This window comes from Podarcis bocagei (genome assembly GCF_964188305.1).
Source record: "Podarcis bocagei genome assembly, chromosome: 14".
Lineage (NCBI taxonomy): Eukaryota > Metazoa > Chordata > Lepidosauria > Squamata > Lacertidae > Podarcis > Podarcis bocagei.
In genome coordinates, this window is record NC_138139.1 from 42,363,553 (window position 1) to 42,379,180 (window position 15,628).

At 43.9% G+C, this 15,628-nt stretch overlaps 1 protein-coding gene across 1 annotated transcript in view; it reads right to left on the reverse strand.

Moving 5' to 3' along the window:
* The window catches only part of PDILT (protein disulfide isomerase like, testis expressed), a 28,401-nt gene extending 16,588 nt beyond the window's left edge, over nucleotides 1-11,813 (reverse strand). The window contains exons 1-2 of the mRNA XM_081169573.1: nucleotides 11,555-11,813; nucleotides 657-863 (exon numbers count right to left, since the gene is read on the reverse strand). Of these exons, the coding sequence (XP_081025699.1) occupies nucleotides 657-863; nucleotides 11,555-11,756 (409 nt within the window). The 5' untranslated portion in view covers nucleotides 11,757-11,813. The remainder of the gene's footprint in view (nucleotides 1-656; nucleotides 864-11,554) is intronic.
* Between the last annotated feature and the right edge of the window lie 3,815 nt (nucleotides 11,814-15,628).

Below are 15,628 nucleotides of genomic sequence, written 5' to 3' on the forward strand. Positions count from 1 at the left end.
TCCTGCACTTAAAAATAAACTTGATTATTTGTTTATGTTAACAACTGTCTGGACTCCGTGTGTCCCTGTAAGAAATGGGGTGGTGGCAGCGGAAAAAGCAATCACAGTGGTGGCACAGGGTCAATAGACCGTCAAATGTCCGGGGGCCCTGTGTGATCTACAGCGGTTTTTAAAGATTTGACCAAATGAAACCCTGCAACAAAATGTTGCGGTATGGAGATTGCAGCCACTCTGTTTCATTCCCCCCTCTCTTCATTCCAACACTAACAACCTCCGAAGGGCCAGGAATTCCCCATCTCTGGAATTTGCTGGCATCTGGTGATGCTGGCAGACGACATGTTCAGAGTGTGCCTTTTGTGAGCAAAGATTTATGTTCCTGCTATGAAAAGTGAGCATTTTCATCCCATTTCATAGACACACACAACCCAACTGTTCCCAATGCAGTGGGCATATTTTGTGGTGGGTGAAGTGTTTTGTGAAACTGTCTCCCTCCCACCCCTTTCCACCCAGCCCTAAATGCCCCTGTCCTTATTCAACACTCTTGCATGTGCTCAAATTTATTAAGTTTTGAAACGATTCCGTTGTGTGCTTGAGAGCTGGGCACAAGCTCCCCCTTGTGAGCAAACAGGCATATTTGCAGCTGCGTATGGGTTTACCTTTGCAATCAACAGGGTTTTTCCTGTCACCGTCTACAAAAAACTTCAGGGTCGGATATTCCAAGATGCCGAATTCCTTTTTTAAGTCTTTCTGATCGGTCACATCCACTTTGCCAAATCGGATATCCACAGATTCCTTCTTCAACTGTTCTGCAGCTTTGGCGAACTCTGCAGCCAAGCTCTGAGAAGGTCCAGATAACGGGATGTCTGGGAAAAACCAAGACAAAGAAAAGCAGTTGCTTATCCACATTGGCTAGGATGCCCCTTACACAGAAGAACATAAGAACAATGGCTTGTCTAGTCCAGCTTCCTGTTCTCACAACAGTCAACCACATGCCCGTAGGAAGCCCATAATCAGCATCACCACCAGGCCAGATTTAGCTTTGATGAGGCCCTAAGCTACTGAAGGTAATGGGGCCCTATATATGCCCAACTGTCCTTTGTCAACAACAAATTGTCTCTGTTTTTTTTGTTGAATATATGCTATTTGGTAATTTATGGACCTAATAGGTATCTAAAGCCATTTGCACATAACAAAATATGTATTTTATCAAAGTAATTGTTGAACTGAAATACAATTAAGAAGAAGTATATTAAAAATGAGCAAACCAGTCATATTTTAGGGAGCAGGCTAGTAGGCGGGGCCCGTTACTTACATCATAGGAGCCTACGCAACACAAAACACTGTTGTTGTATGTAAGTTTTATTTTGTTTGTTTTTTATCTTATATTTTGGAAATGTACACCCAGATTTTTTTTTCCTCTAAATTTTTTGGGGCCCCCCAAGAGTGTGGGGCCCTAAGCTATAGCTTGTTTCGATTATACGTAAATCCTGCACTGATCACCACAGAAGAGAATGGGTTTGTGTACAAGTTGCATATGCTAATGTATATTTATAGATGCAAATTTAGAAAGAACTATGCAAATGTAAACAGAAGTACAGTACATCTTCATAGTGGGAAGAACTGCGACCAGGTAAAGAGTGTGTTTTTGCTATTTCTTTATTTCATTTACTTAGCAAGATTTATATACCACTTAATCAAATAATAATAATCTCTAAGCAGTTTATATATTATATTGTGAACTGCTTTGAGCTCTACAGATGTAGGGCTGTGTACAAATTTCAACGATAATAAATGCATTAATAAAACAATGCAAAATATTCATTGGCGATAGTAATAAAGCTTTAAAAGCAGTAGATGTATTAAACTTATCACAGATAACATCAACATTAAAAAAATGTACACAATAAAATCAGGTGTCTGGGTAGGTTTGCCTTTAAAAAGTTTTTAGTGGCTATCGAAAACAGTGAAATGAAGGCTCTGCCTAATATCAGCAGTGTAATGGGAATTGGGGTTGCTTGTGCGTAAACTGCAAACTGCTCCAAGCTGGTCGTATAGCTAAACCTTTCCCTGGTTTGACAGCCCTTACAACGCGACTGTCTTAGTCACTGGCAGAATCCGTGAGTGGGTGTCTCCTAAACTTCCTCCAACATAGAAATTCTTTGACGCCAAGTCTCCTCCTAGATTCTCTGCGCGGAAGCCTTCTGCACAGCGTGGGCGTGCCAAGCGGAGGTCCTGTGCTCTCTCCGCTGATTTCACTGGAAGAGTCTCGGAGCCTCCCCTCCGCAGTACTCTCAGCCTCCCCTTTCTCCCTGGTGTCCCCTGGATTTCCTTCCCCAGCGGAAGCTCTCTCTCTCTCCTTGCTAGTTCCCTCCCCTGCATCACTGGAGCGTCTTACCTCTCCTCTTGCCTCCGATGGCAGTTCCCTGACAAGCAGGCAGGGAGTTCCAGAGGAAAGGAGCTGCAGAACTAAAAGACTGATCTCCCACAAATACAACACAAACATTACATGGCATGTAGCTAAGGATTACATGCAGTAGCTAAGGATGGGAAACTTCTGTGATGCAACAAGACTTCAATTACTATGTACTGTAGCAGGGATATTCCAATGAAATTGATTGTTGGGAGATTTAGGACAGACAAAAGGAAATGCTTTTTCATAGGAAGATAACCTATGGAAATCCCTCCCACAAGGAGTAGGGATGGCCACTAATCTAGATGGCTTTGAAGAGGATTAGGCAAATTCGTGGGCAACAAAGCTATAAGATCCAGAATTGCTTACTTGTATCAGGTTATCCACCCGTTACAAAATGAATGAAAGTAACACAAAGCAACATCCACAGAGGTTTAGCTCAGCCCCAAATAAAGTACAACGTAAAACGAGCTTTAAAATTCCAAATTTTCCCTGGCAGATCACAGCATGCCCTTTTGGTGAGGAAAGGTTTGGCTAGTAGTAGTCACAATGACAAGATTACCTCCAGTTCAAGAGCCAGAGTGATTCTGTTACCCTACAAAGGGGGTCTGGAAATGACACTGGTCCTCTTTAGCCAAATAAAGACAGCAGCGTCATGGAAAGAGTTCAGATTTATTGCAGACTAGAATCATAGAATCATAGAGTTGGAATAGACCACAAGGGCCATCGAGTCCAACCCCCTGCCAAGCAGGAAACACCATCAGAGCACTCCTGACATATGGTTGTCAAGCCTCTGCTTAAAGACCTCCAAAGTAGGAGACTCCACCACACTCCTTGGCAGCAAATTCCACTGTCAAACAGCTCTTACTGTCAGGAAGTTCTTCCTAATGTTTAGGTGGAATCTTCTTTCTTGTAGTTTGGATCCATTGCTCCGTGTCCGCTTCTCTGGAGCAGCAGAAAACAACCTTTCTCCCTCCTCTATGTGACATCCTTTTATATATTTGAACATGGCTATCATATCACCCCTTAACCTCCTCCTCTCCAGGCTAAACATGCCCAGCTCCCTTAGCCGTTCCTCATAAGGCATCGTTTCCAGGCCTTTGACCATTTTGGTTGCCCTCCTCTGGACACGTTCCAATAAGACTACAGTAAGAATAAATGATCTAGAGGAATTCTCCAAATTCTGGACGCCGGATACAAAATTCAAGGCACTTTTAAAACATTCTCTTTACATGATTAGCCCATGAGCGATCCCTTTCAGCAATATGATTGGATAACAGACCCCTAAAACTAATTTCATTGGTCAGAGCAGCTTGCTCCTAATTACTATGGCAATAGGTATCTTTAATTTAGTCTTAGAGTTGGAAAAGACCCAAGGGGCATCTAGTCCAACCCCATGCAATGCAGAAATCTCAGCTGAAGCATCCACAACAGATGGCCATCTGCTTAAAAACCTGGAGAGCCAGTGTGGTGTAGTGGTAAAGAGCGGTAGTCACGTAATCTGGGTAACCGGGTTCGCGTCTCCGCTCCTCCACCTGCAGCTGCTGGGTGACCTTGGGCCAGTCACACTTCTCTGAAGTCTCTCAGCCCCACTCACCTCACAGAGTGTTTGTTGTGGGGGAGGAAGGGAAAGGAGAATGTTAGCCGCTTTGAGACTCCTGAAGGGGAGTGAAAGGCGGGATATCAAATCCAAACTCTTCTTCTTCTTCTTCACAGAAGGAGAGTCCACAGCTTCCCATGGGAGACTGTTCCTCTGTCTAACAGCTCTTACTGTCAAAGTTTTACTAATCAAAGCTTATAAATTCAGTATTCTTCTGTCCCATACAAAATGTTGCTTTTCTGCTATCTCTTACATGAAGACTTGTCTGGATCAGGAAAATTTATTGTTGTCCTGGCTTTGAAGTTGAAGGCCAGTTTCATTCTGCTATGCAGAGCTGATAAGAGAGGCCCTGACTGTTAGCGAAAAGACAAAAATGCATCTTCTATTTGCAGGTTGGGGGGGGGGGTTACAAGGAGAAAATGCTTAAACTTCCAACTCTGTGATTCTGACTCAACAGTGTGAAAACATAAAAGGGCCTCAATCCTTAATTGACTCAGTTGACAGAGATGATCTGATTGATACTGGACATCTCTGGCTTTGGGATTTAACGAACGTTACATCAAGTGTGTAAAACAAATGCATTAAAAATCTCTGTTTAGCTAGGTATCTGCTTTTTGTTAAAACTAAGTAGCAAGCTGTCAGAGCTTCAAGGCCAAGGCAGCAGTGAATTCCTTGCAAAATAAGCAGGCAGGGGAGAGATGGCTTTCTTTCCAACACATTTCCAGTACAGGGCAGTGGCAAAGATATGTTGTGGTTGTGACGGTGAGAATGTGTTCATGCACGTAGCAGGCCGTGGTCAGTTGTGTATCAGAAACATGTTCTGTGACAGAGGATGTAACTGCATAGGGGTTTGTGCACTGTGGATTCTGACATACAGTGGACGCTCGGGTTGCGAACGTGATCCGTGCGGGATGCACGTTCCAAACCCACAGCGTTCGCAACCCGCGTCTACGCATGCACGGGTTGCGATTTGGCGCTTCTGCGCATGTGTAAAGCGTGATTTAGCGCTTTTGTGCATGCGTGACCGCCGAAACTCAGAAGTAACCCATTCCGGTACTTCCAGGTTTCGGCGGTCTGTAACCCGAAAAAACGCAACCTGAAGTGGCTGTAATCTGTACACCCAGGCATCAACTCTGTATTCCAGTTCTCGGGTTGATGAGCAGGAGAGAGCGAATGCTGGACTCAGATGCAGAGGAGTTCTGTTAACCACAGAGCCCCTCCTCTCCTTTCTCTTTAAACCGACCTTGAGAGGAGACAGCCATTAAAATAAAAGACCCCTTCCAACCAAGCCCCTCTAGATTTTACTGGCCTCCAGTTCCCATTAGCCCAGCCAGCATGACCAATGGTCACAGCATCCTCTGCAACAGCGGGGAAGAAGGCTGAGGTAGCATAGAAAGTTATGGCTCATTACAGCCATCTGAATGCAGAAATAAATAACTTTTCTGTATTTATTCCTCAAGACACCGTATTATGTAACTGTCCCATCCAAAACCAGCATGGGACAGTCACTTTCATTAGACTTTTGATAAATGGCTAGAAGGTTTTAATCTGTTCATCTTAACATGCCGATCAGTTGCAAATCCCAGAAACATTTATTTTCATCATAATTACCAGGAGACCTCCATTAATCATCCTCTAGCCTACCACAGCCATCAGCCGCCTTGAAATAATACCCAGCAGTCTCCTTGGCACGTTAATTATTTCATCTAATGTCTTCTATGGCATTCGATAGAGAAGAGAACTCAAACAGAAGACTTTTGATCCTTGCCTGTTAGGCTTTTATGTAACCACATTTGGGAATGGGGATATTCAAGAATAATGCATTTTAGGGTAATTTGTGAGTGGAGTCCCAACCAGGGCAGCCCAATCTATTTTGTCCACTCTATTTTGCTACTTAGGGTGAATGGCAACATGCAGAAGCTGGCATGAATAGCAGTTGGCTCCCACTTTGACACAGTCAGTGTGATGTAGCATTTAGAGCAGAGTTTCCCAAATTGGGGTCTCCAGTTGTTTTTGGACTACAATTCCCATCATTCCTAGCTAGCAGGACCAGGGGTTAGGGATGATGGAAACTGTAGTCCAAAAACAGCTGGAGACCCAAGTTTGGGAAATCCTCGGGTGCTCCCATAACTGCTCAGGTGATGAGCCAAGTTCACAATCAGACTTTGGTGAAGGCGGGAAAGGGGTTGTACTTATGGCTGGAAGAAAATGAATGGCCAAGGTGTTCCCATCGATGGCAACATGATGCGAGAAAAAGCTCTTGACCTGTATGCGCTGTTCAAACCTCTTATCAAAGAGGGGAGGCCGTGTGATGAGAAGGAGTTCAAAGCCAGCCAAGGTTGGCTCAACAGCTTCAACATGAAAAATGGGCACAGCCCTGGCGAGGCTGTGCCCGCCAATAAACAATCGGTGAAACCCTACTCCAAACAGTTAAAGAAAGAAGAAAAGGGGTATCTCCCCGAACTGGCGAGATGGGGCTCTTCTGGAAGAAAATGCCCAGCCGCACGTACATTTTGAAAGCAGAAAGACAGGCGGCCCAAGACCGTGTGATATTGTTGTTTTGTTGCAACGTGGCCGGGCATTTAATAAAGCCTGGCTTGCTCTGTGGGTCTGCAAATCCTCATGCCCTAAAAGGCAAAGACAAACACCTTGTTCTGGTAACGGAGAAAAAAGACTTGGGTGACGGCAGCAATATTCCTGGATTGGTTCCACCGATGCTTCATTCCTGAGATCAAGCAGTACCTCGAAGAGAAAGGAATTGACTTTAAGGTGTTGCTGATTGTCAATGATGCTCCCGGCCACCCCCAGGGAGACCGGTTTGCTCACAGCAACTTTGAAGTTGTCTTTCTGCCCCATAGCGCCACCTCCATCATCCAGCCTCTCCACCAAGGCGTAGCTCGCTGCCACAAGGCCAAGTACATGAGTCTTATGTTCTTGCGGGTCTGCAATGCTATGGACGCTGATCCTAGCCTCAACGCGGCTGAGCGTTGGAAATCTTTCAGCGTCGCCAACTGAATAAAGGAATGCGGCTGTAAGTATAGTGTGTTGAACCTATGGTCAGAGAGACCCAGGTTCAGATCACCCACTCAGCCATGAGACTCACTGGGTGACCCTGGGCCAGTCACTAATCTCTCAACCTAACCTACCTCACAGGGTCGTTGTGAGGATAACACCAGGGGGAGAACCATGTATGCTGCTCTGAGAGCCCTGCAGGTAGATGAAGAAGAAGAAGAAGAGTTTGGATTTGATATCCCGCTTTATCACTACTTGAAGGAGTCTCAAAGCAGCTAACAATCTCCTTTCCCTTCCTACCCCACAGCAAACACTCTGTGAGGTGAGTGGGGCTGAGAGACTTCAGAGAAGTGTGACTGGCCCAAGGTCACCCAGCAGCTGCAGGTGGAGGAGAGGAGACACGAACCCGGTTCACCAGATTACGAGTCTACCACTCTTAACCACTACACCACACTGGCTCTCTCTACTGGTATAATGATAATAATAATAATAATAATAATAATAATAATAATAATAATAATAATAATAATAATAATTCCTAAGCATATAATTCAGCGGGGTAAAGTGGTGCATCATTAGAAAATAATATGGATGGGGAACTTTTTCAGCCTGAGGGCCAGATTTCCTCATTCCGGGGGCCACATACCTGTGGTGGTGGCCATGGGAAAAATCAGTGTAGTCAGACATGCACAACTTTCCAACCTCTATCCAGGCAAGCAAGAGGTTTTATCACCATTTGAGGACACATACCAGCCTAGCAAAATCACTAGATCAGGGCACATAGCCAAGCCAGTGAAGGGCGTGGCCTCTGGGGCGTGGCCTGGGCAGAGTCTTAAGGGCCTGATAGAGAGAGGGCTGCATTCAGACCCTCGGCCCAAGGTTCCCTGCCCCGTTACATGATGAAAGCTTATCTTGCTGCACCCTGAGCTCCTTGAGGAATAAATAAACTAATGATAATAATAAACTAATAATAATAATAGCAGCTGTTGCTGCTGCTGCTTTGGGGGTCACCACTGCAGAGGGAAAGCAGTTTATAAGCAGTGGAGGCTGACCTATTCAGGCAAATTTTGCATGGCCCCATCAATCTCAGACTGCCTTTGGCCAACCCCTACATGCCATTTTTCTTACTGACTTCTTGCTTGTCATTGCCTCTGCCTCCACCCACTGCTGGTCTCCCAGTTGTCTGCCTTACCAGTCTCGACAGGCAGCAGCCACCACTAACGATAAGTAAAGAAAGGAAGGAATGGGGTACCCCTCACTAAACACAGCAGATGTGAGCATTGAGGGCACCGCTCCAAGCCAAGGCTGGACTTTGTCCCACCACTACTGCACAGATTGTATGACAGTCGGGCCAGGCAATTCAGGCTACAGCTGCGAGCAAGCTTTCACTTTTGCCTGAAAAGAACAACCCAGGCACGGGACACAGAAAAGGATCTGCAAAGGGGAACCAGGGACGCAGCAGTCATAGCGAGACAGTCAAGACATCCACCCACCCCGCAACTCCTGAGGACTGGTGAGTACTAAAAAGGCTTAAATATTTTAGAGGAGGAGTTGGGGCACTCTGTTTTTGCCTGCCCTGTGAACAAATGGCCGTATCCAACTCTAGTCCTACTCAGGGGAGAAATTAATGGACATGATCAGTGCTTCTTCTTTCAAAGAAAAGGTGCCGGCATTCACCATGAAGTTGTGATGTAAGTCCCACACTTTTAACATTTGGTGGGAGGGAAAGTTGCCAGTACTGTGTACCCAGGAAAAAAATCACTGGAACTTAGGGACATTGATTCTAATGGGTTTACTCTGAGTAGAACTTTGGTAGATACAAGCCAAAGTTTTGTGTGTGTGTGTGTGTGCTGACAACCAGCCCTCACTCTCAAATTACAAAAAAATAAAAATAAAAATGCAGACAGCTGTGGGCACTGTGCAATATGCTATTTTGGGGGTTTGCTCAGTGCCCATCAGTGCTTCCGTTATAGGGAAAGGGTCACAGCACAGGGGTAGGTAGGGAGCTTGCAGAAAGTCCCTAGATGCACCCCTGGAAGTGGATGGAATGGGGAGAGTCCTTCCCCACCCCATTCGAGATAACAAACTTTTGATCCTCCAGAGTTTCATAATTCTAATGAACATACTTTTCTTTGTCGGAAGAAAAAATATGCATTTTCCCCCCACTGTTACATAAGAAGGTCAAAGAGTAAGCTGCATGAATAAGCCTCTTCCAAGAAATTCAGTGACTCACACACAATAACACATTTTACATTCAAAATGTGTGTGTGTGTGTGTGTGTGTCCCTCCCTCCACCGCATAGAAAACACACAATACCATATTCACCTCCTTTATCTTTGTTTATTTTTTGTAAGAAAGGCATGTATGACTAGTCTCCAGGGAGAGGGGAGAAATTAAGTTCTGTTCAAATTGTAACATGAACCTATCACTTTCCAAAGCAATCTGCAAACCAAAACACAATTATCCTTTAAAATTCGTACTTCGTGTTTTTCTATGCTGTTTTCTGAGCCAAGCAATGTGCATAGAAATGCATATATTCATGAAAACATCATATTAAAATGCATTATATCAGTGGAAATTACTTGCATTCTTTTTACTTCAGGAAAAACTGCATTCAGAACTCTGTATATTAGAGAGAAAATGTTCTGAAATGCTAATGGGCATCCATGGAGACTTAAAATAATAATAATCACAAACCTAGAAATATGGAGAACTGGAAAAAAGGGAAACAGAAAAAACAGAAAACAGAATTGACAAATTCACTTGCTGCCCCAAAGTCCCATTTTCAAAACTTCAAACAGAATTCTTCTGTATATACAGAAGAATACATATACAGAATACATATACAGAAGAATATATATATATATATATATATATATATATATATATATATATATATATATATACACACACACACACACACACATATACATATACAGAATTCTTCTGTATATGTTTTAGCAAAACATATATCCACAAAATCGTTCTGCGCTAATAATGGATGTTCATTATTTGCATTGATTTTTCAGTTTGCTAAAAAGTTAATAAGTGACTACAACTACTGCTAGATCAAAGCCAAAATCAACCTTGGCATATTTTTATACCAATGGATTAAACTGAAAAGTCAACAGCAGGAACACACCATGAGCTGGTATACATTATGCAGCGAGAAAATAAGGGCACGGCGCCTTGACTTGCTTTCACAGTATCTAGATTCTCTTATAATATGCTTCTTCTTTGCTTGAAGCAGATCATTGGCTGCAGTTTCTATATTGGTTAGGAGTGGGGGAGATTTAGCAGTCCTAAATTTGGCTTGGCGAGTGGACTAGTTGGCCTTTAGATAGCCCAGCTCAATGAGCCCATGGAAAGGGTGGAATAAATAAGAGATGGGGAAACCTTTTCACTCCAAAGGAAGCATTCTTTTCTGGACAACATAGGAAGTAATTCCCGTTGATTCAGTTGGACTTATTGCACAGTTAGTTTAAGGTGGCACGAGGCAAATACATTGATTTCTGTTTCCCTCGTTTTCTCATTTTTCCATTCTTAAGTTTGCTTCACATTTCCACATCAGTGTGTGTGTGTGTGTGTGTGTGTGTGTGTGTGTGTGTGATATTTCTGAAAATTCACCAGCATTTTAGTGCAAATTTCTCCTTACACACAATTTTGTGTAATATCTACATTTTTGTAGTGAATTCCCCTAATATCACACATTTTTGCATGTTGTTAGCATGAATGTAAGCATCTTCAGGTACACTTTGCGCTAATATATGCTTTTGTATATATGAGTTGCCTGACGAACTGTGCCACAAAATTCAGAGAAGTGCAAATTTCGCAGGATGGCTGTGTTTCGATTCTTGTACTCCCCCCCCCCCGAAAGTACAAATTAGGCAGATTCACCTTTAAATGACAGCAGAATAAAATTTACCCTACATCCCCAGCACTGTTAGACATTCAGGTTTAATGTGCCCATTTTGTGAAGATTAGCTCATCAGCCACTGTGGCCTAGTGGTTAGACTGAGGTTCAAACCCCTGCTCATCCATGAAACTCACTGAATGACCTTGGGCCAGTCACATTCTCTCAGCCTAGCCTACCTCACAGGGTTGTTGTGAGGCCAAAATGGAGAGGAACAGAACCACGTATGGCACCTTGAGCTCCTTGGAGGAAAGAGGAAATAGAAATGTAGTGATATAGATAGATAGATAGATGATAGATAGATAGATAGATAGATAGATAGATAGATAGATGATAGATAGATAGATAGATAGATAGAGTGGTACCTCTGGTTACGTACTTAATTCGTTCTGGGGTCCGTTCTTAACCTGAAACTGTTCTTAACCTGAAGCACCACTTTAGCTAATGGGGCCTCCCACTGCTGCCTCACCGCCGCCACGAGATTTCTGTTCTCACCCTGAAGCAAAGTTCTTAACCCAAGGTATTATTTCTGGGTTAGCAGAGTCTGTAACCTGAAGCGTATGTAACCCGAGGTACCACTGTAGATAGTAATATCTCTTTTGGAAGAAGAAGTACTTACAGAACTCCACCAGCAAGTACTGTGTTCCATTCAGAGCCCTGTCAAAGTTGCTCTTTTTCAGGACCAGAACATTGTCCTCCTCCTTGATTTGGGACAGTCTGGCTTTCTTTGGTTTCTTCTCTGATGGGCCAATGCCACCTTCTGCAGTAGAAAGAGGAAGGCATGCTAAACCAGTCAGGACAAGCAGCCACAGAGCTCTCATTCTGGCCTTCCAGGATGTTGCAGACACCACGGAAGAGGAGAAAGGGGACCTAGCCTGGGTCTGCTCTGGTTAAAAATGTCCATGGCCTTATCAGCAGGCCACGTGGCTTAATTCCCACACAATTAGAGATAGGGGACAGGGCTCACTGCAAAGAGAATAGAGTCTGCTCCCTCTTTGAATTGTTAAAGCTGCTAACACTTTAGGAACCTAGGGTCAGGGGCGGAGGAAGGGGTGTGTGGTAGGGGTGTTACGCCCCGGGTGTCACCACTGAGGGGGGTGACAAAATGCCAGGTTGCACTCACCACGGGGCTTGCAGCACGCCTGAGCCACGCGTCTTTCCTGGGAGTGACACGGCGGCTTGGGTGCCAGGCAGACTCCTCGCTGCCCCAAATGGTCCACCAGCCGCCCCCCCAGCTGTCAGGCAGATGAGTGGGAGGAGGCAGGCAGACTCCTCAGGGGCCCTGTGGAGCATCCTGCCCTGGCTGGCCCCGCCCCACTTGTGGCTGGCCCCGCCCCTGGGCGCAGGGCATGCACGCCGCCACAGGCGCCTGATTGGCTTGCTCCGCCACTGCCTGGGATGCTCCGCTTATACCAAGTCATAGCACTGGTCCATCTTACTTATTAGCTCAACGAGTTTAAAGTCTGCTTCAGTAGCATAAAACCAACCATGTGGTGCACAGGGTGAAAGAAAAATACAGCGCAGAAACACTCTGAGAACAATAGATCAAATTGACAAACTCTAAAACAACAAAACCACCTGAAACAGGTTTAAGCATTTTGTCAAATTGAAAACTGATCTTCCATAAATGGCTGCCACACGTGATTACAGAAATTGGCGTGCTCACAGGTCAAAATGAAATCCTGGGTCCTAGATGACATATTTTGCCTGTTTTTGACAAAGGTAAAGCAGATCTTCATTTACCTTCTGGTAGCTGTTCAGTTAGTATCCACTCAAGACTGGAGAGACACTTCATGCGATGCCCTAGGCAGTGCTTTTTTCCCTAAAAAAACACATGTTTAGGGCTACTCACATTTTGACTCAAGAAAACCACCATTTTATAGTTCAAATCGGGAAAAGTAAATGGACAAAAGTACAAAGATTCACAAAATGCTTAGGAGTATGCGTACCCCTGCGTCCCCCCAGGAAAAAAAGCACTGGCCCTAGGTAACTGGTTCAAGGAAGTTATGTTCATTGCTGTGTCAAAGAAATTGACACGTGATGGTGATCATTCTGATTTCACCTCTATTCAGGAGTTATTTATTAAATATAGGACACCACAAATTTCATTGCAGTCATACCTCATGTTACGTCCGCTTCATGTTACGTTCTTTCAGGTTACGTCCCGTGGCGACTCAGAAGTACCGGAAAGGATTACTTCCTGGTTTCGCCATTTGCACATGCACAAAAGTGCAAAATGACGTCACACGCATGCACAGAAGCAGTGAATTGCAACCTGCGCGTGCGCAGACGTGCCGCTGCGGGTTGCACTCTTTTCATGTTGGAATGGGCCTCCGGAACGGATCCCGTTTGCAACCAGAGGTACCACTGTACAATAGTTATCATAGTTAACATATAGGTGGTACATGACACCAGTCAAGCTTGCAAAAATTTACCATTTGCCCGACAATAAATGTTGGAAATGTAATGAGACTGAAGGTACATTATTTCACCTTTGGTGGACATGCCCAAGGATTAAGACATTCTGGGAGATGATTTATAACGAAATGAAAAAGGTATTTAAATATACCTTCCTGAAGAAACCAGAGGCCTTTCTCCTGGGCATGGTCGGCCAATTGGTGCCAAAGAAGGATAGAACTTTTTTTATGTATGCAACAACAGCAGCAAGAATACTTATCGCGAAGTATTGGAAGACACAAGATTTACCCACCCGGGAAGAATGGCAGATGAAGTTGATGGACTATATGGAACTGGCGGAAATGACTGGCAGAATCCGAGACCAGGGAGAAGAGTCGGTGGAAGAAGACTGGAAAAAGTTTAAAGACTATTTACAGAAATACTGTAAAATTAATGAATGTTAGAAAAATGTTGGAATGATGTTATATGGCTTTAGTAGAAATGTTATAAGGAATTAAGTATTAATAGAGTATTAAAGGAAAAAATAAGGTTAGAAAGTGTAAGATAATTATAGGATAGAAAACAGAGGAAGATGGAAAGGAATTGCTGAAACAATTAACAGAAGTGGAATACAAAAAGGGAGGTGTGAGGAGGTCGTTGAAATAAGTGAATGAAAGATAAGATATTGAAATTGTTTGATGTGTTTTAAACTGTTTTTGTTTTGTTTTGTTAGTTTAATGTGGTAGTGTTATCTAGTGTTTTTGTATTGTATTGTTTATCTTTTTTTGTAGTGTTTAAATTGTTGGAAAAGTAATAAATATTATTTTTTAAAAAAAATATAGTTAACATAGAAACTGTCTCATACCACTAGCCTACCCAGCTCAGTACTGTCTACACAGACAGGTAGCAGCTTTCCAGGGTTTTAGGCAGGGGGCATTCCCAGCCCTACCTGGGCTTTTAAGTTGTCACCTGACACAGTAATGACATCAGATGATTTACAGGTGGGTGGTCCCATCCATTTGTCAAAAATGGTCTGTGACCCGGTTCTTGATCCACCCTGCAAGCTGGAAAACATTCCCTACCTAAAGTGCCGTTTTTGTGCTCTCAATGACAAGCAGTCTTTGAAAATGACCCACAATGCACCTTTCCCCCCTGTTATCATTAAGCACACAGAATACTTAATATAATGAGCCTGTGTGCAGCAGCTTCAGGGAAAGATAGGTTCATGCACAAACAGCCTTGCAGAACAAAAACCGGGAGCTTAATGAGAACGGCAATACCCCACTGCCAAAAGGGGGGGGGGAGAAATAAGCTGGTGTGACAAGCCCTGCCCCCAATTCTATTTAAAAAGATTGTTATAGGCCTAGAAGAAGCTTTTGCAAAAAACCCAAAAAAACCTTGTACTCGTCACAAGTGAGCATATTCCTTTAGTATTTCTTTATTGGATTCATGTCCCACATTTGTCTCCAAGGAACTCAAGGTAGCATACAAGAGTCCCCCCCCCTCTTATTTAATCCCACAACGACCCTGTGAGGTAGGCTAGGCCGAGAGGCAGTGAGTGACCCAAAGTCACCCAGTGAATTTCATGGCCAAGTGGGGATTTGAACTCTGGTCTCCCAGGTGGAGCTGACTTCTCTGCAGGGACAGTAGAATGTAAGAATATCCCCAGTGTAGTAAGTAGAATGAAAGAGATACTGGAAAGGTGTGGTTTCTCTGACCTTCCATACCAACCACTTCATTTTCCAACACTGTATAGCTAATAATAATAATAATAATAATAATAATAATAATAATAATAATAATTTATTATTTATACTCCACCCATCTGGTTGAATATTAAAAACACGATAAAACATCAAACATTAAAAACTTCCCTAAACAGGGTTGCCTTCAGATGTCTTCTATAAGTCAGATAGTTGTTTATCTCCTTGACATCTGTTGGGAGGGCGGGCGCCACTACAGAGAAGGCCCTCAGCCCGGTTCCCTGTAACTTGACTTCTCGCAGTGAGGGAACTGCCAGAAGGCCCTCGGAGCTGGACCTCAGCTGAACGATGGGGTGGAGATGTTCCTTCAGGTATACTGGGCCAAGGCTGTTTAGGGCTTTAAAGGTCAGCACCAACACTTTGAATTGTGCTCGGAAATGTACTGGGAGCCAATGTAGATTTTTCAGGACATGTGTTATATGGTCTCGGTGGCCACTCCCAGTCACCAGTCTAGCTGCCACATTCTGGATTAATTGTAGTTTCCGGGTCACCTTCAAAGGTAGCCCCAAGTGCTCTCACCCAAGTTGCTCACA